General features: G+C 32.4%; 1 protein-coding gene across 1 annotated transcript; it reads left to right on the forward strand.

Annotated features, from left to right (window-relative positions):
• The first annotated feature begins 6051 nt into the window (after positions 1-6051).
• On the forward strand, positions 6052-12808 carry LOC131070096 (probable LRR receptor-like serine/threonine-protein kinase At4g29180). The gene is made up of 14 exons (XM_058005621.2): positions 6052-6167; positions 6719-6816; positions 6915-7449; positions 7555-8006; positions 8099-8225; positions 8329-8400; positions 10808-10873; positions 10995-11230; positions 11315-11523; positions 11647-11773; positions 11882-11953; positions 12029-12218; positions 12318-12450; positions 12560-12808. Exons 1-14 carry the CDS (start codon positions 6052-6054, stop codon positions 12806-12808), a joined length of 2682 nt encoding a protein of 893 aa, XP_057861604.2.
• The last annotated feature ends 13510 nt before the right edge of the window (positions 12809-26318 follow it).

Consider the following 26318-nt stretch of genomic DNA (forward strand, 5'->3'; position numbering starts at 1 on the left):
GACTGACTCAATTAATTTGTCTTATTTGGATCATACTATTTTGGTCTGAATATACATTGGACCTTGATTTAATATATTTATATGGGTCTTATTGTGGCATGTGAAGATTTGCATGGAGTAATTTATATTGGGTGATGTTTTTGGGTAAACTGATTAATGTGCTTTATTGTTTATCTACACATTAAATTTGATGTTAACTTTGGAGGATGTGTTAACTAGTGCATGGTTCATTCAAATCTAATTTGGAAGAATTGTTGTGATGTATTTTGGTTCTCTTTATCTCTTGGAGTGGACCACATTCAGTGTAGTTGATCATAGTGGCTTAATTTTTCTAATTTATGAATATTTTATTTGTGGCTGATCCAATTAAGGTTTGTAAAAAATAACCTAGTATAATAAATATATGAGTGGATGTGTAAATTATTATATAGATTGGTTTGGATTGATTGTAAATGATGTGTAAGCTTATGTGGAGAATTAGTAGTGTGTATTTTAGTCTATAATGAACTTCGATGATTATATCTTTTAGTGTGATAGAGTTTTGAGATAGTGAATGTGTGAGTTATGCTTGTTGTGATATTGTTCACTTGACATAGTGGTTCAAGAATAGTTTCGTGATTAGGAGATCTTGTTCGTTCAAATAAATCATTTCTCTATTCCTATTGGAAGATAGTGTGTCATTTTGGCAGCTTATGCAAATCTATTTCTTTCCTTGGATCAGTGAACTTTGATAATGAAAGTCCATTATATCTTTCCCTAAGATTGAGCTTCTGAGTATGAAAGTACATTGTACGTTTCCCTAAGGTTGTGCACCTTAGTCTTGCAAGTTAAAATCAAAAGCAGTGAGCTGCCTTGGCCTTGAGCCTAAAACATTGTAATCAATTATTCATATCGTGAGAGTTATTCTCACCATGGTTTTTCCTTACTTAAGGTTTTCTATATAAATCTTGTGTTCTCTTGTGTATTGTTCTTTGTGGTTTCATTTTTCATTATTAAAAATTGTGGGTTGAGATCTAAGAGGTTAAAAATAAATTAGTTTAAGGTTTAGACTAATTCACATGGCCTCTCAAAACTGAGGCCTATTCAACAATTTCTATTAGAGTGAGGGTCTTCTAAGATAAGCTTAACTACTTGAGGAAGGTTGGGGATGGCACAAGAAATAAATTTAAGGACACCAAAGTTTGATGGCACAAATTATTCTACATGGAAGTCATGGATGAAATATCATTTGAATTCTCTACTACTTGGAATATGGGATATTATTGAGTCTAGTTATACTTCTCTAACCTTTGGTCCTACTACTCCAAATGGACTCAAAAATCATAAAAATAATGCCAAGGTAATCAATATACTTGTTAGTTGTTTTAGTGACTTAGAGTTCTTGAAAGTCAATGGTTGCAATGTATTGCAAAGAAAATTTGGGATAAGTTGAGAAACATTTACGAAGGAGATGAGAAGACCAAGCAAGTCAAGATGTAGAATATAAAGTACACATTTGAGACACTGAGGATTTCTTCAGATGAGAAAATTGAAGGATATTTGCACTGAGTGAATGAAATAGTAAATTCTATTAGACGTATTGGTGGAAAATTCAAGGAAAATAAAGTTCTGAGAAAAGTAATGAGGACACTACCAAGTTCTTACAAACCTAAGTTGTATACTATTAAAGAAAGTCATAACATGGATACATATACCTTGGATCGGCTTTATGGATCGCTCTCTACCTTTGACATTTTAGAGATTGAGGAGGTGCACATTGACATGAAGAAGCTACATTCAAAACTACCAAGAAGATTAAATATATACCTAAAAGAAGCAATGACCCAGATAATATTGGAAAAAACTTGGTGAGTAGACTAAACGAAGGATATAGGAAATACAAATATAAGTTGACCTCCAGATGTTTTAATTGTGAAAGAATTGGTCATTATGTTGTTAGATGCACTTTTAGGAAAGATAAATATAAGAGATCCAATGATGATAATAGGAGAAATGATACTTATGGGAGAGATGACAAAAACAAAAGAATAGATGATAGAGATAAGCATAAAATGAGTTTTTTCTCAATGTAGACTTATTCCATTGGAGAAAAAGTGTAATGACTCAAATGATGAATCAACATTTTTAGCCTTAGAAGAAAATCATAGTGGAAGGTTTGGTACTCCACATGATAAGAATAACAGTGAGAGATCAATGACTATGAAGATTGCACTGCAAGTAAAAGTGTAACCTAAGACTTAGATAATTAATTGTGGATGCTCAAATCATATTACAGGTGACAAAAGGAAGTTCATAGGATTTGAAAGATATGATGGTGGACTAGTAAAGTTTTCTCATGAGGAAGTTGCACTTATTTGTGGTAAAGGAACCATATCTATTGATGGTAAGCATAATGCAAACAATGTTTATTATGTTGAAGCTTTGAGACATAATATTTCAAGTGTGGATTAGATGTGCAGTAAAGGATACAAGCTCATATTTCATGGTTCTGGATGTGACATCAAAAAAGGAGGCTACAAAAGATTATTTGTAGAAGGTATAAGAAGAAATGGTAATGTTTATTATGTAAAAGAAAACAATGAAAGTAGTTTTTTGTTGGTATAGAGTAGTGAATGTTGGTTGTGGGACAAAAGAGTGAGACATATTAACTTTGACGATATGGTGATGATTAGTTTTACTCATGCTATGAGAGATTTACCAAATATTTTTCAAACCTGCCAATACAATGCGTAGAGGCATACAACCAGCTAAAGGAAGGTATTGAAGTATTTCAGTAGAGTGTTGACTATGTAATTAGTCTATATAAATTTAGTCATGCATGACTTCAATCTACAAAAGAGATGCAAAAAGAGATTGAAACCTTTGAAGCAAGGATTATGGAGAAGTTTGAGTAGTCTGCCTTAAAGGAGGACGACGATGGAAAGGAAAAAATAATGTTAGAAGGATTATAGTCAAAATTAAATAAGGTAGGAGATTAGAGAGAGCACATCAAAAAAAAAATTCAATTGGTTAAGGTCTATTTGAGATATTCATCTGACTAGTATGGTGAACATTTTGAAATATTATCAAGCATTGAGTGCAATTATAGTTGTTCTTGGTAGCTATGATGAAGTAGAAGAATTCATTTTAAAGATGGAATGTCATCTCAATATCTTAATTTTTGTGGGAGTTTACTAGAGTTATGATTGGAAACAATTGAAGGCTATTCACAAAGACATCATTTATCCAACTCAACAAGGTGAAGGAAGTTCCTAGAATAGCATCCAGTAAAGTGTTGCTGATCTTGTACATAGGAAACATTTTTTGAGAATATTGTGTATATAGAAACCTTTACAAGGTCCTTAAGATAGTGGGAGTTGTGTATAGTGTACTAGTTTTACTAGTATACCCTTTGTCCTTGATGTCAAAGGGGGAGGAGTTTTGAAGAAAGAAGAAGCTTTTTTATTTTGGCACAAGTATTGCCATCAATGACAAAGAGGGAGATTATTCCAAATATAAGTTTTGGCCATCATTGACGTCACACTTGCTGGTCCAAAAGGGACACTTAATCCTTCCCTAGGTTTGGAAATGGTTATGAGTTATGAGGTTGGTGTAAGTCTATACAAAAGTTGTGTGGATGTATGGAAGGCACTCACAAATGTTTGTAATAGCAAATAATGATATGTTGAAGTGTTTCTAAAGCTCTATTGATGTTTTGTGCATACATTGGTTGACTTTGAATATTGTCCAATTGTTCTGGTGAATAGTTTGTCTTATCCCTCTTTTGTGAAATGCATGATGGGTATACTTCAAATGGCTATGCAATCTTAGGACAATATTTATGAATGTATATACAAATCAACTTTCAATTTATTAGGAACTTACAATAGATGTTGCTTGTGTCTATGTTTTGGTAGTACAATTTAATAAAACGTTATGGATGAATTATTGCATTTCTCAGCTTGGTGATTGATTAAGTAATGCGGATAATTTATATGGGTTTCGCAGTATCATATGCTGTCATGTTGATCTATTTTGTGGTCTAGATTGAAGTTTGGAAAAGTTATGATTGATACTAGCATTTGAGGTAGACCTAAGAGTTTTTGGTCCATTTGGTAACGTGTGGTTATATGAAAGCTATTTTGGGAGTATCTAGAAGTTGTGCCAACATGCTGTGAACTTTCACATGTCCCATTTTTCTTCTAGACTTTCTTTGGAGATTATTTTGAGGTTGATGGTTATACATCCACACATTACATCTCTCTAAGTCGACCTAGCAAATACCATTGCAGATGAATTTGATATCATTGTATTGAAATCTGAACATGAAGAACTGTTGCCCAAAAGGGACATTAAGTTAGAGGTTGGAGGATCAAATGAGTAACAAAGTAGTTATGAAGACTACTTCTAATGTGTATTGTGGTGCTAGCATTTTGATAGATGTTTGTATACAATTTAGTCTTATTGATATTTCTATACCAAAAGAATCATATCTTGTCTTGAAGAAGTGATCTTTAGTTTGTGCAAGAGACCATTGCATCTTGCTCCAAAGTTGTGTGCCTTAGCTTGCAAGTCATCTTTTGAAGCAGTTAGCTCTTTGGCCTTTGGCCCAAGACACTATAATCTATTATAATAAATATTGTGAGCTTGATTCTCACCATTTTTTTTCCCTATTTGGTTTTTCCATGTAAAAGTCCTAGTGTTCATGTGCATTTGATTTAGTAGACTTAGTTATTTCTTTTTATGTATAAGATAAATGATAATGCAAGAAGTTGAATCTAATCAAGTTCTCAACATATGCTGATTTGCCCCCATCTCAGCAATCCATAGTGTTCAACACACATTACAAAAAGCATTAGACCTAAGGAAATCCAAATTATTAGCTCCTTCTTTCTTTGGAATAAGAACAAGGAAAGTTGAATTCAAGGCTTGAAGCATTGATGAAATTCCCGAACAACCTCCAATAAATCTAATTGAACAATATCTCAAAACTTTTGAAAAATCTCAATGGGAAACCCATCTACTAGGGGCTTTGCTTTTATTCATCCCAAAAACTACCTCCAATTCAAACAAAGAGATTCAAACAAAGAGATTGAGTTGATGAGTGATTCATTCATCACATTAGTGACTAAAGAGGGAAAACATGTCAATATCAAATTCTCCTTACCTTCAGTAGGAGGTAAATCTTTAGTGAAAAGAGTAGAGTAAAATTGTCTAACTTCATGAGACATCCTCAAAGACAAGTGAACTGAATGCCTATCGAGTTAACTAAAGAGGAAATATAACTTCCATTCTTACAAGTTTTTTAATAGAAAATCTCTTATCAAGTTTTGCAACTTGACATTCTTTACCTTGGATACCCCTTGGTAACAAGCTTCAAGAATGTCTCAAGCTTTCTTTGAAGACTCTGCACTAGAAACCTTTGAAAACATGATGTCAATTAAACCTTGTTGAATAAAGCCTAGAGCTTTATTGTTTTTCTTTTTGTTCTCCTTCAACAGATTTTTGTCAACATTTGTTAAGGCCATTTCTACTACTTGGCAGTCACAAATCCCCAAACATCGCAAGCACAAAGTAATGTTCTCATTCTGATAAACCAAAAATTATCATTTTTCTCAGTCAAAATAGGAACCTTGCTTTTTGAGGCCATCCTAATTCAAATTTCAGATAGCTATAATCATTAGATGAAAGATAAGGGCTCTTTACAAAATAGTCTCTGAACTCAGTCACACTGAGTGTAGCTCTCCCTGAGCTCTGAAACCAATTTGTAGGTTGCAGAGGAATCAAAACAAAATAGAGTATCAAGAGAAAATAGAACAGAGTATTGACAGAAGTATGCTACAGCAGACAAAACAAACTTTCTAGTCATCCATAATAAACAATGCAAATATGGAACTCTACAGAGAGTTCTGAGAGATCTCTAATTTGTGCTTCAATAAAAAAGCCAGAGTTACATAAAGATTTATTTATAAGGAAAGTCTCCTCCAGTCGGTGAACAGGGGCGGTTTGGAAACTTGTACTGCACGGCAAGTTAAGATACGCAGAAAAAACAGATTTTCTCCACAGCAAGACATGATAAGCATAAAGCAGATTTCTGGAGAGTTGGCCTTCAACGGTCTTCAAGCAGCGGAGGGAGAAAAGATTGTTTACGGTGAAGACGTCAATGTCCAACAAACAGAAAAATTATTGTTTATTTCAAAACAAGCTGAATCATTCCATTCAAACCTGGAAGATGGAATTGTCTTAATTTTATTCTAATATGTTTCCCTTGGATTTTCCACATTTGTTTAATGTTTGCGGGGTCTTTGCCATAGACCCAACATGCACATATGTTTATTCATTGTCGTATCCTGTTAAATCATATGAGAACAGTAATATTCCTTAGTTTTCTTTGCTTAGTGGTCTGTTGCCTTCGTTAAAAACAACACAATATTAATGACACATATGACATCATGCATTTTAATTATTTAAACCAAATGTTGCTAGAAGCTTCAAAGCATGGTCAGGAACAGCATCATCCCTATTATTAAAATGTATCGAAGTTTCTTCTTGACTAACAGATTATCATTTCAAAAAATACAACCGAGAGCCTAAAACTTCATGAATTATTGAATAGCTGCTCCATCTGCTATAGGCCTGACTTTCTGTCCGCGTATTACAAAACTAATGTTAGAAAATATATATCATATCATTAAGCCATATGTAAGTAGGTAAAACGAATTTTCTGAATCTTTTTCAGGATAACCATAGAGAAGTTCTTTAGGGGTTCCATTCTAATGGTACAGGTAGTGCTTCTTATCATCTGGTGGCGTATAGCTTTCGTTATTGCTCAACCAGGTCAGTATATGCCTATCAAATCCTAATTCCATCTGCAAATAACACTATTTCGTTTAATTGAAAACGATTCTGTTTTATGTATGTCTTGTTAAAAGCAGGATTTCTTAGCATTAATTGTGGCGGGAAATCAAATTACACAGATGAAAACAATATAGAATGGGTTCCCGATGATAATTACATAGAAGTGGGGCAGAAAGAAGAAATTAAAAACTCTAGTTTGCCACTATATGAGCAAAGCCTTCGAGTCTTCCCACAGCCTCTCAATAAGTCTTGCTATAAACTGCCCATAACCCGCAACGTACCTCATCTTGTGAGAATATGGTTTTATAATGGCAATTACAGTGGACAGCCAGATTTGCCAATCTTCAAATTCTCAATTGAAACTACAGGAATGTTGGCCTTAAGAAACATTTCAAACAGAATTACACAGCACAACGTATCGAGCGAGGGGATTTTGGTTAGTTCTGGAGATGTTTTGTTTATTTGCTTGATTAGAATCTCTGAGATCGTTAGTCCTTTTATAACTGCTATTGAGTTGAGAACTCTTCGACAAGGCATGTATCCTCAAGTTAAGCCCGGAACAATGTTGCAAATGGAAGCAAGATATGATCCTGGTGGAAATTCGACAATCAGGTAATAACTCTTATCTTAGTTTGTGATCTAGAAACCCTTTTTTGGGGTCTTAGGTTTCACATCTCTTTTCTCATCTTATTGAGGCGTAGCTGACTAGTTATTTAGGTATCCACAAGATCAATTCGACCGCCTTTGGAATCCTCTAAATATACCAGGAGCGCAGAATGTTATGATGCAGGAGACAATCTCAACCGACGCCACCCAGGACCTTCCTCCATCTGCCGTTATGCAAACTGCTGCTGTTGCACCTGACGGCACGAATATAATTGATATGACTTTTCCCCAAATAAGTAATCCTCTAGTGCTAATGTATTTTGCAGAGATTGAAATGGTTAACGCATCTGAATCAAGAAGTTTCAGGGTTCTTGAAGCTGATGGTAATATGTTAGAAAACATTAGTTTGGCAAGAAACTTTTCTGCAACAGAGGTATCGTTCACATTTGTGGGAACAAATCTGTCTCTGTACAATCTCCCGAATTCCGGCTCCCCTCCTCTCATCAACGCTTTCGAATATTACCAGCTAATTACAACTGAACCAGCAACTTATACAGGGGATGGTAAGAACTTCATGCTTTTGAATATTTTTCTACTGTGAGGTGTTGTTTTATATTAAAACTCTTACAAAGACGACTGATTTGTGATTCTGCAGCTGTTGCTCTAGCTTCTCTGAAACAACGGTTTCCAATAAATAATTGGATTTCAGATCCTTGCTTCGGTCTTCCCTGGGAAGGAATCCTGTGCAATAACAGTATCTCCTCTGTCAGAGTTTCGGAAATGTAATTTTTGCTAACATAATTCTTTTTTTTTTACTTTATGGGTATGATTGTTGAACATGGAAGTAGGAGGCCTAACATATTGGTGATTATTGTTTATATTCAGCAACTTGTCCGGAAGGAATCTGACAGGATCCTTACCCACAGCTCTTGCTCAGATGACTGAACTCATTAACATGTAAGTGACTAGAACCTTATATGCATTTGTAGGAAAATCAAAAGCTATTTGAAGTTCAATCCTAACAATAATGAGAGCTTTCAAAGGATTCATTCTTTTCTGTCAAAATTTACAAGGAGGCAAGCAATAAATTTATATTTAACATAGTTGATATAGCATGAGAAGAACACCCAGACTTTCGTAAACTTTCAAGTGAAGAAAATCTTGCAGTTAGTTGAAAAACCAGAAGTACGTATACGAATTGTAACATTTTTAAATAGCATAGTTAAAAACTTCATATTGCATCCTGAAATCAGAAGAACCAAACCGAAATAAAACAACTTAAGTATTTTTCCTAGCAAAAGGTTCTACCCAAAAAAAAATTATGATCTTTTTAGTTTCCCTCTTCTATATGATTGAAATAACCCGTCTTCTCTTCATTCTGAAGTTGGCTTTCAACCATAAGCAAGCGTTCCTTTCGAAAATTTCTATCTTCAATATGAATTTTAGTTATAGACTGAATTCTAGATGGACAAGTCACCGTTCTCTATATTTGTTAAAAATTACTCTATGTAAATTGGTCTTAAAGACTGAATTCTAGATGGCTAAGTCACCATTTAAATTGGAGTTTACTGTGATGATAGTAGCAACCTTTCCAGGGAGCAATTAAGATAACTTTAATTATATTAAATAAAAATTAAATTAAAAATTAACAAAATAAATATAAATCATAAAGGTAAATTTGGTAGATTAATTTTACTTTTTTGAAATAATTCAAACATTAGTTTATGTAAATTAGAAATGTTTGGATATAAAATGTGTATGTTTGTTAAAATTCATTCTGTTTGTCAACATGTAATTTGCATTATTATTTAACAATTATTTATCAAATGATGTTAAATTGTAAGGGTCAATTTGTCCTCAAAGGAAGAGTTCAAAAGTAAATTTTATAGCTATGGACAAGTCATGGTAGACAACATAAAAGCATGCTAAGATCCTATGCACTTATTTATCTATTAGAATCCTCCAAATCCAAATATTATTATATTTTCTCATTGCTTGGGATATTGGAATTATATAGGATGTTAAATAATTTTCAAATTAGTATCTTTAATTACCTAATTATTTTATTTAAATATTTGAAATTGGAGTAAGTTCTATATTGCGTTGGATTGCTTTTTCTTGCCATAGAATTGATCTAGGATAGAGAAATTTAGGATCTCCAAATAAGAAATAGACATAAAATTGTGAATTAATAATGAGAGAAATGTATGAGAATGGGTATAGATAGGATTGAGATAAGTTCAAATATATATAAGTGCATGTAACAAAACATAAATAAAAATAGATAGACATTCAAGAAAAAAAGAACTTAATACAAAAATATACATCTCATTGTGTACTAAATTAAATTACTCCATTAAAATAAATCTAAAATAAAATGTTGCAGTTATCTTTTATTAGCTAATAATTATTTATTTAATTATTAGTTTATTATACTCCATGCTTAAGCTAAACTTAAACTTAAGAATCTTATTATTTTCTAGGGTTTTCACCTTTAGGGTTTCGAGTATCCTCTTATAAGGATTCTCTCTTTCTTTTTTCATAACAACTGTAATTATTGAATTGCATTCTTGTTGCACAATCAATATGACTCCTTTTTTCTAGATCTCTGAATTCTGGGAGCTAAGAGTTGATTTTTCCTCAACTCCAATATAAAATAAAAATTAATATAAATAAAAAATTTAACATTCCAAACAAAAATAAATGACTGAAACTAAAACCAATATTTTTAATAATATTTAAATTTATTTATGAAATATTATTCTTAATATATCTTTCAAATACTAAAATTTGTGAAATATGATTCTCAATATATATTATAAAATCACTTATTTTGCAAACCTTTATACTATCCGTGAGGAAAAAGAAAACTCATAGCAATGTCGTCTCTTGGGTTACCACTGTTGTCAGACTTACATAATTCATGCATAAAATTAGTAGAAAACATTTATTTGGGATTTGCATTGGACTTAATTCTTTCTTACCCACTTGGATGTCTAATTAGATCCCTGGCAAATAACAATTTTAGTGGACACTTGCCTAACTTTTCCAACCTAGCAAAACTGGAGAGAATGTAAGTATTTCGAAAAACACCCTGAACTTTGTTCTTTCGTAATGTTTACATATATCCAACAAGCCTGCTTTAATGTTGAAACTTCTTAACTAATAAGGATCTGTGGATTTCGGTAACCGAGTTATGCAGAAATTTACAAAACAACAGGTTGAGTGGCGAAGTTCCAGACTGGTTATTCCAACTACACAATCTTAAAGAGTTGTAAGTTTTCTGAAGTCACTCGTATATTACAGTCAATACTATCGTATAAACACTGAAAATTTATAATGATTTCTTTTCTGATCTTGACAGACTCATAGACAACAATAATTTCAGTGGTGTAATTGCTCAGAGATTCCTGAATCAGATATCAATAACGTAATCCTTTTATAAAGTATTCCTTTTTAGGTTTTCCATGATACTATTTTGTATAGCATTTTCTTCGCGAAAAACGGTGAACTTGACAATATGGAATATGTTTGTTTTCTACTCAAATCAGATACAAAGGCAATCCGTATCTTAGTATTCTCTCACAAAATTCAACCCAATCCAACTCAAAGAAGAGCAATGTAGGAGTTATCTCTGGAATTATATCAGGCGGCATCATAATAATAATTGTTATTTTAGCTGTTAGTATTGTTGTGTACCGAAGGAAATTCAGAAGAAAAGACATTGCCAATAGAGACTCTAAAGGCAACGCTTCAGGGAGCAAATCGGTATATCTTCAGGATCCTGGTAAGAAAATGTTTCTGCTTTAAGTAAGCACCTAATAAATCAACTACCTTAAGTAGAATGACATCCAATTAAAATGAAATGCAGATTACTCAATGGTTTTGGTACCAAACCCATCAAAATCCCGTGCATTTACCCTAGAAGAGATGATGATAGCTACAAAAGAATTTAGCTGTAAGATCGGACAAGGTGGCTTTGGATCTGTGTTCTGGGGTAAATTGGAGGACGAAAAGCAAATAGCAGTAAAAGTACTGTCAAGTTTCTCCAATCAAGGAGCTTCAGAGTTTCTAAACGAGGTAACACACGATTTTCCAACTTCCATTTCAGGATTCAACATAGCAATGTTCAATTTCATTCTCAATAAAATCAATTATAACAGAAATCTAATATATATTATTTGTTTCAAAATTACTGAGCAGATTGATCTTCTGTCAAGAGTTCATCACAAGAACTTGGTGTCTTTACTTGGTTACTGCAATGAATCCAGAGCATTAATGCTGGTATACGAATATATGCTTGGAGGGTCCCTAAAGGATCACCTTTATGGTAACTAAATTTCCTCCGGAAAATTTTCTCTTAGTTCCTGCACATTGATGAACATAAAAAAGTTCAACTTCACCACAAAATTATCACGCTATCACTTTCCTCTCCCAGGTACCAGTGCAGAGCAATATCCGAATCTAGATTGGAAAAACAGGCTTAACATAGCTTTAGATGCAGCGCGAGGTAAACATTTTCTGGTATAAAGCTAAATCTCATGACCGGTCTGCTTGATCTAATTGTACTTTTAATTTTTTGAAGGATTGGAATACTTGCACGTAAGTTGCACCCCAAAAATAATTCACAGAGATATAAAGACTGCCAACATCCTTCTAGACGACAAATTAAATGGGAAATTGGCAGATTTCGGTCTTTCAAGAGTAACAATTGATGGAGAGGCTTCTCATGTGACAACTACTGTGAAGGGAACCGTTGGATACCTAGATCCAGAGTAATTTTCTACTTGCTTTCTCTTTGCCTAATCCGTAATGCTAAACATGAGAAAATTTTCAATTCTAATCTTTTGATGTTCTATTTTTATGCGTTGCAGGTATTTTAAGACATATATGCTGACTGACAAGACTGATATCTATAGTTTTGGGGTGATTTTGTTAGAGATCATTTGTGGCAGGGCACCTGTAGATGCAAAAGTTTCTAGTGATGAAATTAACCTTGTTAGATGGGTATGAAATTCTATCAGCCCTCCATCATGCAAAAAAGGACACTAATTTGAGGTGATATTTATCAGGGAAGTTTAACAGTGTAACTTCGTTGCTTGTTTTGGTTGAACAGGTCACACCGGTTTTGGAGATGGCTGAATATCCTGAAAGAATTGTAGAAATAGTGGATAAGCGATTGGTTGACGATTACAGCCTAAAATCCATTGCCCATGTGGCGAAGCTAGCAATTAGGTGTGTTGGAGATAAACCATCGTCAAGGCCTAGTGCAAGCGAAGTTCTGGTAGAGATGAAAATGGCTGTGCAATATCATGCATCAAGTGTGGACTTGTCCGAAGAGATCGATATTGATTATCGAGATTAGCAGATAAGTCAAGCAACTCTATCGGATTCCACTACACAAAGGAACATTTCCAACTTTTATCGGGAGGAAAACAAGTCCATGTGTTATACAACGATGGTGGAAAAGAGAAGAACCGAAACGATCGTGTATTTTTAGTTCAGAGCCGTTACATATAAGAACTAGGATTGGTAATGGCTACTGCCTGTAAAAATTACTTACCATGGGTCTAAATGTCCGAACTTATGGTTGGTCTTACAAATTTGTGAACCAGAAAATTTGTTCAGACATTCTTCATACTGTTCTTACAAAAATATTGGATATAAGCAATATAGTGTTTTCTCATGTTTAGAATGTTATTGTGACATCCCCAAGTCAAGCCCCATCCGACTGGGCATTAAATGGTGAAATATTAATAAAAACAAAATATTGAAAGGAAAAAGAAATAAAGGATAAGACTGGGAAAGAACACGTCAGATGACCTTCTGCAACTTTTATTAAAAAGGCATTAGCGTCTGTGTATGCAGTGGTATCCCTCAGCAGATTTCACTTCTCTGAGTACAAGATGATCCCAGAAGATTCCGATATATTGTATAGGATGAGAGATTATGAGACGTTGTCTATACGTATACGTATATGTATATGTATGTTAGACTTATAGACTATGTGTTTTGGTGTGTCAAAGTATTTGGTCAGAATTTATAAGTCTGCAACTATTATACATTAGTAATTTGAAAAACTCGTCTAATGCACAGACATGTATTATATATAAATATATCATACTCTGCATTGTAATGTTTTAAAGTGTTTTCGTAAAATTTCTAGAACTAAGATTGTAATGTGTTTAAGAGAGTAGCAATAGACTTTGTTACACTATGTTCTATTACATTTGTCATATAAAGACAAAGAAAAAACATTTATTTAGCTTAATTTATTTTTTATTTGATTAAAACATGAACATGTTAAGTTATAGTAGTGGTCACACTATAATTAATAATATAAAATATTGTAGACAATTATTCAATTTTTTAGAAAATCTTTAATATTGGATGACATTAGTTTTATTAAATTCAGTAGGAGATCATATGTATTAGGGGATTCAGTATTATTGAAATAATTTATAGCTCTAATAATTTCATCATTTATGAAATATTTACTAATCTTTTTAGTATCTTAGTCACAAATATTCTTCAAAATAATTTTTTTCTAAAACATTATGATATCAACACACTGCATATTATATTCAAAATAGAAATTTATTTATAATTTTTTATAGGATTCTTGCATTGTAATAAGATAATAAAACATAATACCTCCAATATCAATGAGGCTTAATTTGTTTTAATTTTCTTAAATTTTGAAATATTAAAAAAATATTTAGTATCTTTGTCTCCTTTTAGCCCCTACTTTAGTGACATGATTATTATATTTGTTTAGCCTTCTAAGACTATTCATAAAATTCACAAGGTCCTCATGCATATTTAACATTAATATTACTTGAAATATTACTTTTAGAATTTATAAGTTTCTTCTAAAGAGTGCTCTATTATCTTATTTTTCTCTAGTGTTCCTTTTACCAATAGTCTTTGACAAGTCACTCCAAGCAAATAAAAAATCATCCCACCTTTTGATGGTAGCGCTCTCTTTGGAAATAGTACTAATAATTGTGGAGAGGAAAAGTTGGAAATACCCGCAACGAACATTAGAGCGACCACAAAACTCCTAACCTAATGCAAAATAAGCCTACACAACCAAACAAGAACAAATTCATAATGCATAACTAAGAAAATTAAAATAATTTATACAAAGCATCAAATTTGAAACTCTCCATTAATCTTCTTAATATTCTTGTATGATGGCTCTTAACAACTATGTGTACACAAAGAAAATTCAAAACTGTAATGTGATTAGGATTAGAAGATATCAAAGACATGGTTATCAAATTTGAGGATTTGATTGGTTTAAATAGAGGATTTGGATTTTTCTCAATGGCAAGATTGCTTTTGATTTTGGGAAATCAAGCTTCATAAGCAAATGACACTCAAATTTGCCATTTGGAAGTGGAGGAAAGGATAAGTTAATTGAAAATAATTAGAGAAACTATTTATTTTCAACACAAAACTACCATTTCCAAGTGGAGGAAATAAAGAGTTAAGTGGAAAAGAAAATAGAAAAAGGAAGAGTTATGTGAGAGGAAAGATTAGCAAGTGGAAGAGATAGTGAGAGGGAAATTAGAAAGTGGAAGAGTTAAGTGAAAGGAGATGGAAGAATTGAGTGGAGAGAAATATTAGAAATTTAGTGAGTTTAGTGGGGTCATAATTAAATAAATTAAATTTATTTATTTCACCCACACATGGTAATTAAATAAATTAAAAATCTATTTAATTAGATAATTTGGAGAAAGCGATTAAATAATTAAGTGAATTATTTAATCAAAGAGGAATAGTTAGGATTAGGTGACTAAGATCAAGATTGATTGATTAGAAAGAGATAATGGTGAACATTAATTAAATAATATTTATTATTTAACTAATGGTTTAGAAGAACAATAACTAAATAATTAAAAAATATTTAATAATTATGAGAAGAATATTACTACTAATTAAATAATAAAATCATTTAATCAATTTTAGATGAGAAATTGGTGAAAAGTTTTGTCAGACGTAGGACAAATTTTAGTGTCTTTGAGACAATACAAGTTTGAGTGTTGTTTCAAAGAAAAATTGAAAGATCATGCTATAGTAGATCAAGTGATGGAAGTAGGATGCCTCCTCGAGATATTTTTTATGTATGAAAAAAATGAATGATCTCTCAAAAGAAGAAGAAGAATGGTTAATAAGAAACGAAGAATATTAGTTGATAATAGATATGGATTGATCAATAATAAATAAATTAAATCATGATTAATCAGATATATTAGATTGCATGAGATTGATTGATTGATAAATAGATAGAATGATTGATTGATTGATAGAAGAAGTGTTAGCTAGAAGAAATATTAGTGAGAAGAGAAGAAAAGTGAGTGTGATGAAATAAGCTTTCACACTTGTTCACTTTATTATCATAGAACATTATTATGTGGCAAATGGAGACATCGTATGGTGGCATAGAAAACTATGGTGATAATGTTATTCATTTATAGAAAATAGACACATTGCAAAAAGAAAAATTTTCCATCTATCCTGGAATGTTTGTATGTTTAGGGTCAAGTTATATGTAATAGTCACAAGCATAAGTGAATGTACCAACATAGACACCCAAGACACGCTTGCCCCAGAACTTCATAGAAAAACACCCCACAAATAAAAAACCATTAACCATACCAATCACTCTAATCACTTGTGGATATCCTAAGAATGATAAGAACGTGACCGAAGATAAATTTGAATGAAAGTTGAGACTAACTCTAGACCAAGTGAGTCAACAACCATTCTAATATTGTTGTCAAAGTTGATTATTTTTTATAGGAGGATCATGATGTTTTCTTTCAAAAATGAAGTACCCTATCTAACATAGATTTAGTTTGGTTTTGAGTATACTACACTCTATATAAGATAGATGATAGTGATAGGGATTGTTTGATGTTTGATTGATAGGACAAGTTTGATCATTCTAATTGCCAATTAGGGTGATAGCTTGTTTGTTGTTGCATGATTTGTTAAGTGAAGTATTTTACATGTTTTCCATATATTGTCTATTCAAATGTATATCTTTGCAAGGGGTGATTTATTAATGACATGAAATGATTATTCTTGGATTTTGACTGTTTTATAACTTTTAGGATTTTTTTTATGTTAGTTGATTTATTTTTTTATTTTCTTTAAGATATTTAATGATGTTTACAAATTTTCTTCTTAGGACATTTTTTTAATTTTTGGGGATTTTTTCAAGATATTTTTTGAATGTTTTTGTCTTTTTTCAAGACATTTTTCAAACTTTTTTGTTCTTTTATTTTAAGATATTCTACGAATGTTTTTGAAAAATTTTCGAGACTTTTAAGCTATGTACATGTTACAACCTCTGATATGTTTGCAAGAAGGAATCCATCTACCAAGAATGTTTAAGAAATTGTCCCTAGTTTGGTTTAAGACTATTATGATAGCCATGCGAAAGCCAACCAACATATGTACAATCTAGATGTGAAAGGAAATGAAGCTAATAATTAATCAGTCTCAAGGTACAAGAGGACAATTAGGTTTTATTAGAAATATATGAAGGTTTTCTTATGGAGCTGGACGTGTTATAGATAGAGAAATGATAGATGGTAGAGCCATGACTTGCTAAACATAGCGCTTGTTTTCCCGGTTTTCACCACTGTAGTTTCCTAAAGCACCTATTTGTTAGGTTTTCACTATAGGGTGAATGATTTCTCTTTACTTTTATTTTGGTCACACAAGATGCCTATTTGCTAAGTTTTCATTAAGATGATGATTTTATTTTACATCTTGTTTAAATTTTTTTGATATTTCTTAAGGATTATTTTTCAAATTTTTTGATAAATTTTTATGATCATTTTTTTATATTTTTTTTATGATCATTTAAAATACTTGCAGAGGTGAATGTTGTTAGCTAGATTTAAAAGAGGTTCTCCCTCTTACATTATAAGTTGATACACACCTAACCTTTAAGATACAGTGATTATATACGGTCATATCCAATTAGGTTCAAACATGCCTAGTTTTTCTTGTAGATTCTTTAGATTTATTCTAAGGAATAGGTCACTCATTTCAAAATGTTAACCTCTGACCTTCTTATTATAGCTCTAATGAAGACAGTTTTGGTAATCTTGAAAATGAACTAGAGAAACCTATCATCTTTCATCCAACATTTATAACTCATGTAGTCTAGATACCCTATAGTGTTCATCCTCAATCAAGTGTCACAAGGAAACTCTTAGTAATGAGATCTCAACCTCAACAAGAAGTATGGTCTTAGAACCAGACTATTGAATAAGGAGTAGCACTAGTGGGAGTGAAGATATTGGTACAATATCTCCACAAGGTAGGGCTCAACTGTATATCCCAATCTCAAACAACGTCATTAACAATTTTTTTCAATATTTTAGTGATTTTTTTGTTTTCAATGCCTCAGCTTGGCCATTACTCTGTACATAGTAAAAAGTGAAAAAGTGGAACTCGATGTGAAATTTCTCACAGATTTATTTAACATCTTTGTTCTTGAATGGTCGACTATTGTCAGTAGTAATTTTTAATGGAATTTCATACTAACATATGATGTAATTCAAGATGAACTTGCAAATTTTCTTGCTAGTAATATAAGTCATAGGAATGGCCTCAATCCATCTAGTAAAGTAGGATGAATCTTTACTATGAGTTCCAGTCATCATTGAGAGAAGGTAAATATAGAAATAATAGGTTGAAGCTCTTGTGCATGTGCCTAAAGGAGGTCTCTATGTATCTGACACTTGTAACATTTCTTTGCAAAATTGTAGCCATATTGCTCCATTGTGAGCCAATAATATCCAACTCTTATGAGTTTCTTTGCCAAATTTGGATAACTGAAATGGGCCCCACATACACCATCATGTACTTCATTTAATGTTATTTGTTCATCTTCTGAATCAAGACATTTGAGGAGGATTTGGTCAAAGGAATGACCATAAAGACTATCAGCATTGATAATGTATCTAGAGGTGTGATGGATAAAAGATCAAAGTTGGCTATTAGAGAGGTTTGGTGGTAGGATTTGGGCTTGTAAGTAATTATAAATATCTTGATACCACGAGGAATTAAAACCAACAATTTCACACGTGAGCTCAATATGGGGGATTTTTAAAGAAGGAACTATTAGTTGTTCCACCAAAATCTCACATTTCTCATCAGTTAATGGAATATCAAGTATTTATGTAGTTGTTGCCATGGAATCTACTAGTTTATTTTGTATTCATGGCACTTAGTAAAACTTGATTGTAACAAAATGAATTTTGAAATAGTTGACCAATTTATTATAAGGAATTTTTTTTTCATCTTTAGTATCATAACCATCATTCACCTGGCATATGACTACTTTGGAATAACCATATACCCTAAGGTTCTTAATTTTCTACTGTACTGTAATTCTAAGTCCTGTAATCAAGGCTTTATAATAAGATTTTTTTTTGGTGCATTCAAAATTTATTCTATGGGACTTAGGAATAGCATTCCCTTGTGGTATTTGTGGAGTGTGTAAATATAAATATTCACTCATTTGGAAAGTTAGATAATAAGGTCATTCACATTTGTGTCTCTGAAAAAAAGTGGGGGCTTGGCATTTTTTTTGTCCCTTCAAGGATCAATGGGGGCTGGGATTATCATGTTGATTCACCTGATGCATTTACATTGGTTTAAGTTTTTAACAATAGAGGAGGGATGTGACATAGTTGTATGATATGGAGACTCTCAGGGGAGAGTTGTTTTCTGATGTTCAACGCTACAAGAGTCATTTTGACACAAGTAGAAGAGAAGTGGACTTTTAGAGGAGAGGTGGTGTTTCATTGTAAGAGAGGGTTGGGGACATTCTATATAATCTCTCATCTTGTGCAAATTTTTATAGGTACCGCAATCAATTATTCAACTAATGAGGCAAATCTAGTAATTCATAGGTGACTAAGGAGGAATAGTGAAGGTGCTTCATAAATGTCTCCAAAAGTGTTCGTATGATCAACTTTTATATGTTGAAGAATATTACATTAATGGTTAGTTTTAGCATAGTCAGATTAATAAATAAATAATTAGTTACCTATTAGTTATTCCTATAGGGTATTTTTTATAGAAAATGAGAATTTTTAAAATATAATACTATGAAATGTAATATATATCCAATTTGATTTGTGAATGAATTATCATATGTCATCATGATTTGATTCTATGTGCAATAAGTGTTCTAATGTTTCCCTTTTGTTCTCGCATTTGGTATCAGAGTGATAACTAAATTTTGTCCCTGAGTGATGAAGTAGTCTGGAGTGCTATGATAAGATGGACAATGAAAGGAAGAGCCTACCATTGGTTTCTAGCCATGAGGAACGCCTATAGCAATTGTTGAGGATGAGATAATTTTTTAGCAATTATTTGAAATGAAAATATTTTGTGTGAATAACAGTTTTGTCTTTAGGAACAATGCAAGGAATTTTTCATCTACTGTGATTTTTGTTTATTTTCTTGATAATATTGTAGCATTGAAGAATAGAAAGTTTGAATAGTGGTTATGTGTCCATGACATTAAACTATGGTTGGCAACTAAGGAGGTGGTAGTTGTTTAATTGTTTCTTCATACTATTGTGTGACTATTGTGTTGAATATCTAAGCAACTTAGGGAAGGGGGTGAATCAGTTGACAATTGAAATCTTCTTCTAACTTTAATCATATATCCACAACTACTAGTAGAGTTAATTAACATAGATATAACATGAAAGCATATGTACATAGAAAATATCACATAATCAACATCAAAATTTACATGGAAAACCCAAGAAGGGAAAAACCATGGAGAATGCTAATTCTCAATATAAAAACATCGATCAAGGTGATTTTTACAAAGGATGGCTCACTGCTAAAATGCTCAATGTAAGAGGGCTCACTACCCAAAAAAGCTCACTTCCGGAGAGCTCACTATCCAAAAAGGATCACTACCAAAGAAAGAAAGAAAGAAAGAAAAGATAATCCAACACTGCAACACAGTCTCCATTACTGGAACTGCTTTTGGTAACTACCTGCAATAAACTTCACACATCAGCTGGAGTCTTCCTTTCAATCTTGCGTATCTTCTACACAATTTTCCATTTACAACAATGTCACACTAACTCATCTAGATGATACACATATATACTATCTCTGGGAAAACATAATCTTCTAATTTGGCCAAGGAAAAGGTCTAAAATAGGTCAACACTAAACATTCTAGTGGTGGGAAGGAATGAGAAGTAGACCACATCACAACATACCTCATAAAACACATCAACATGTTACATCCAAATCCAATGCCAAACCCAAAAACATTATGCACACACTACACAAATACCGTTTCACAACCTTGACTCTTGGATCAAACCAGGTCCAAAAATAGAATTGAGTAACATCAACAACACATCTTTTGAAGAACCAAATCCTCCAAGAAATCACTAAACATCCATAGACATCACATACATACCTATCTTCCACTACTGCTTAATATACCACATCCAGACCTAACTGGACTACAAGATTTGACATCAATGACAACATACAACATAATGATAACATATTGGATTGTTAAAATCAATAATTTAATCCTACCATACGGTTTCCGCTTTCTATTGGGAAACTAGGTTTAATCTAGTGCAAAGGGAATGCACAAATATGGCAATATTTTTGTGTTTTCTCTATGTAGAAAGTGCCAACAATAGCTAAGGAACTAGAGAGATTGCACTATAAAATAATAATAACTAAATTTAAGAAAAAGAGGTGAGATTGAGTGGTTTAAAATATTTGTCTTTATTGCAAATATTCATAGAATAATTTCATAAAAGAAGGTAAATAGAATAAATTGATCCTTTTCTATGACTACAAGTGACAATGGGTTTGTTTGAGTGGGTGGTGAAAAGAATCTATTGAATACATACACATGATAGCAAGAGTATTATATTAGTTTCTATCACATATTAAAAAATCTAATGTTAAAAGGAGGATACATTAGGTGGATAAATAGTGTGCTTGGCTATGAATAGTTCATAAAGAAGTTTAAGAGTATTTATTCTCATACTTAACTTCTAATTTAAATATTTACCAAGTGTTTTATATGAATGATGATCAATAGGTGCTTCGATGATTTTTGTCATATGCATGATTTAGGGGTGTGTGGTTGTAATATTGAAGATGAAAAAGGAGTTGTATTGATATATTTGTATTTACATTCTATTTTAAAGGAACATTTTTGTTTGAATTAGGCACCTTGTTAATGTTATTTTTATCATGGTCTCACATGTGTCAAAAATTTAGATTTTTTGGAGCATATTTAATTTTTTAATAATTTTTTTTATGATTTTTCATAAATAACTAATTTTGAGAGAAAATTAGCAAATTTTTCAGATTTTCTTACATTTCTGGAAAGGTCTTAAAATTCTATAGGGGTTCTGTTTTTTGTGATTTTAATTTTAATGCAAAATAATTTGTGAAAAAACAAATCTTTAAAAAATAGGGTTTTAGAAATATTTGATCAGATCTCACAAATGGCTAATGAATTTTGCAATAATTAGTTTTTGTAGGTTTGGAATGGTATCAGGATTTATGAGTTCAAAATTTAGATTTTTTAGAGCATATTTGAAGTTTTTATGATTCTTTATAAAAAAATTAATTTTGAGAGAAAATTAGAGAATATTTTGGATTTTCTTACATTTTTACAAAGGTCTCATAATTATATAGGGGTTCTATTTTTTGTGATTTTAATTTTAATGGAAAATAATTTTTCAACAATCAGATCTTCAAAAATTAGGGTTTTGAAATGATTTGATCATATCTCACAAACGACTTGGTATTTTTGCATAATTGTTTTTTTCTTCAAGTTTGGAAGGGTATATACAGTGTTCAATCCCAAATTCAAAATTTTTTGAGCATATCTGAATTTGTTTTGATTTTTTTATGATTTTTCATAAAAAAATAATTTTGAGAGAAAATTAGCGAATTTTTAGGATTTTCTTACATTTGTGGAAAGTTGTTGAAATTATAAAGGTGTTCTATTCTTTATGATTTTAATTTTGATGCAAAATAAATCATGAAAAATTAGATCTTTGGATTAGTTAAAAAACGTATTGTCAAAAGCCCCTTTTCACATTTGGATTTGGATTTTTTAAAATTAACCTAACAAGTGTGCTTGCAGGTGGGGGTAATTTATCAAAAACTAATAATCATTTATTGTAGGGATAATTTTAGTGTGTGTCTTCGCATTTAAATTGCTAGTCTAATTAGGCTCACATGTTTTCATTTCAATCATTTTTGTTTGTTTGTTGAGGGTTAATTAACTTGCTTGAAGTGTCTTGTGCCTTTGGCATACTTGTGTTTAGATTAGAACCCTAAACGTGATAAAAAAAAGTATCCTCTCCCCTTGTCTTCCATGGGACCTTAGGTGTAAGAGAAATTGTTATTGTCTTTTAGAGGGCCTGCCTCCCATCTTGTGAGAGGGAATGACCCAAGTGGTATTTTGTTCTGGTCCGCTATATAAAAGATTGTGGTTTTAGATGAAATTGTCTTATCAGTTGGTTCTGATGTTTTATACCAACATTTGTCTCCTCTAGTGCCAATTTGGTGCAATAAAACTTGTAGATCATAACCTTTGTAGACTGACAGGCCTCAAATCTAAGAAAAATGCCACATGTATAGCCACCAAATGCCTCAGAATATGACTAGACACCTTTAGAGTAGTGGCCCATCCTTTTTGACCAAACATCATGATAATTTCAGTGCAAGGGGATAGTTGGTTTTCTCCCAAAGATACTCACCATAAGGCTCCCATGAGATGAGACTAAAATTCTCAGCTTAGCATTAGCTACTTGTAGCTTTCTGGGGAGAGGGTGATTGGGTCATCCTTCCAGTCTTGGAGGCCCCTAGCTGTCCTCTCACAAAAAAGGCAAAATTAGTAAATACACTCATCAAGGTGTCCCTACACTTGAGCCGACAGAGATTCCAAATTGTGGGCTGACGTTGCTGCCATGAGAACATTGACCTTAGGCTAAGAAGTGTTCGATGTGTTTTCAATTGTGCTAGACCCATGGAAATTTGGGCTGATTCAGTCTAGAACATACACATTATGATCAATTTTGACAAAACACTTTTAGATATTGTGTCTTCATTGTTTGTTGTGTTTTCTTGCCACAAGATATTCAACAATAAGATCTGGTCACATTCAACAATTGAATAATTTGGACAGATTAGAAAAAATTTTCAAAAACACATCTGTGACAAATGAAATTGCATCTGTATTTCAAAAAAGAGAAAATTCTAAAATTCCATCAACAAGAAAAACATGCTTAAGTTTGAGACTCAAAGAGCTTCTAAGGCATTTTCCTATAGGGCTTCATTTTCAATTCAAACAGTCTTTACCAAGGCTTAGTCAATCACATCTTCACTCATTTGTAATCCCTCATATTCACCTTTCAAGCTAGAGTCAAAAGGTTTTTTTTTGTCCTACTCATATTTTGTAAATACACTACAACTTCTCACTAGGTAGTCCCGCATCAGATCTATCATCTTAGGTTCCCACTTGGTACTCTTTTTTCAAGGTCAACTTACCTTATTAAGAGATCTATCATGTCTTTGGAATCCACACATTACTTTAGACCCCACATATCTTGGACTTATACTTTTGGACATTGCAAGACAACCTTAGATTCTCACTCCATTTCATACTCCTTCTTGGTCTTCCATAGTCTTCATATTTTCTTCCAATTTTCATTTTAGCCAAGGTCTACTCAATGGTTGAAATCCATTCAAAAATATCTAGAAGAGAAGATGAAGAAGCTCTAAGATCTCTCAACATGAGTAATTATGAATTTGATGGTGATGAATTTTACAACCCATTTGAGAATCGCAGTACTATACCAAACAATGACAATGAGAACAACAATAATAATGACAATGTATCCATCACTTCTGTAAGAATTTAATAAACTATCATGGATCCAAGATTTAATAGATTGGTTGAAGAAATCATGAGAAGAGATTGACAATACTTCTTTCAATTCATGGCACAAAGTGGGATGAGGCTACCTCATTATTTTGATGCATCACAAATTCTAGAGGAGGATCCTAATCAAGGAAATCACACAAATGTAAATCCTAGAGGAAATAATGGTAGTAATACAAGGGAGTGTTTCGTTCCTGAGTCACCTGCATCCTTATTCCAAAAACCTAAGGTCCCCAACACTCATGCTCAAGCTAATTTTTCTAGTCATTTTCATGAACAACCCTGTGGTCATCCTTTTGCATGGAGGAGAAATACCAATATGGATACTCATACACATGATAATACCCAAGATAGAACTAATGCACACAATTATACTCATGAGAAAATTCATAATCATGACACAAGGAGATCTCGTGTCAGACTTGGGGCAATATTCAAGATCATTCTTATGATACCTCCTATCCTTACAATCATAACATGTATCATCCTAGACCTAGTGCTCCTTACTGCAATACCATACCACGTGGTCCATATTCTATCTATAACTATGTTCCTCCTCCATATGAAAATATATATGACCAATACCATCTGTACATGCATTAAATTCCTCCTTTGTCTAGTGGCTCAAGCATGGGACTAACTAAAAGAGAAAAGACACCACCTAAGAATGACTTGGAACAATAGATCAAGGACATGCAAAAACAAGTGGCAGACATGAATACACCAAAGTAACAATACACAATGAGAGATATATGTCCTTACCCATTTGACAGAAGTACTCCAATGCCTCCATTTCCTCCACATTTTGTGACACCAAAATTTGGCAAGTATAGAGGCAAGGGAGATCCTAAAGCACACATAAGAGAATTTTTCACAGCTTGCATTTAAGTAGAAGGAGAACAAACATACTTGATGAGATTGTTCCCGCAAATCTTAGGTGGACAAGCTATAGAATGGTTCTCCCAACTCCTACTTAGAATTAAGTGATGGAGTGATTTAGTAGAAGCTTTCTTACAACACTTCTCATAAAATATTGAAATAGATGTGTCACTAACTACCTTGTGCAATACTAAGTAGAAAAATGGGGAATCTTTTGCTTCATTTTTACAGTGATGGAGAGGTCTTTCTAGTCGATGATTTTGTGATATCTCACATAAATAGATGGTAGAAATGCTTACTTATAAATTTAATAAGGAAATTGGATATGAGCTAAGGAAATATTGTTTATCAACTTTGAAAGAGGTCATTGAGAAAGGTTTGGAAATAGAAAAAGTCCTCATCGAACAAGGAATTATAAAGCTATTCAAAGAAAATAAAGATGAATCAATTGGGAAAGACAAACCTCCCTTTTGGAACAAGAATAATAATACATTCAATGATGAGGTTGTAGACAAAAATATAGTGAAACCAAAAATGACTTTTCTTGGTGCAAGTTCATCTAATTTGAACAATCAAGTGAATGCTCAAAGGACAACAAAGCCCTCAAGAAAATACACTCCATTGGGAGAACTGATTGAGACAACATTTAACAAATTGGTTGTCAACAAATTAATAACAATACTAGACCATCCTCCATATGAACCTAAAGTGAAACCTGCTTGGTGGAATGATGATGAATACTATGAATATCACAAGAACAAAGGGTATAAGACTAGTAATTGTAACAGATTGAAGAATATCATACATGATCTTATCGACAAGGGTGATATAGACATTGATGATCACACCATCAATGAGGAACATGTGATGTTTAAGGAACTTTTTCCTAAACATGATAAGGGAAAAGTCAAAACAAACAATCAAGTTAATTATAATAGGATGTCCTATGATTATGACTTGACTGTTAATCACATATCAATGGATCATCATGTTTCTACTATTAT

This window comes from Cryptomeria japonica, unplaced genomic scaffold (assembly GCF_030272615.1).
Source record: "Cryptomeria japonica unplaced genomic scaffold, Sugi_1.0 HiC_scaffold_204, whole genome shotgun sequence".
NCBI classification, from domain to species: domain Eukaryota; kingdom Viridiplantae; phylum Streptophyta; class Pinopsida; order Cupressales; family Cupressaceae; genus Cryptomeria; species Cryptomeria japonica.

Bases quoted from the DNA above. Each gene is read 5' to 3' on its own strand.
- LOC131070096 (XM_058005621.2), top strand. From the start codon at position 6,052: ATGATAAGCATAAAGCAGATTTCTGGAGAGTTGGCCTTCAACGGTCTT. The intron at 7,450-7,554 runs GTAATAACTCTT...CTAGTTATTTAG, and splicing joins GGTGGAAATTCGACAATCAG to GTATCCACAAGATCAATTCG. The intron at 12,219-12,317 runs GTAATTTTCTAC...TATGCGTTGCAG, and splicing joins GTTGGATACCTAGATCCAGA to GTATTTTAAGACATATATGC.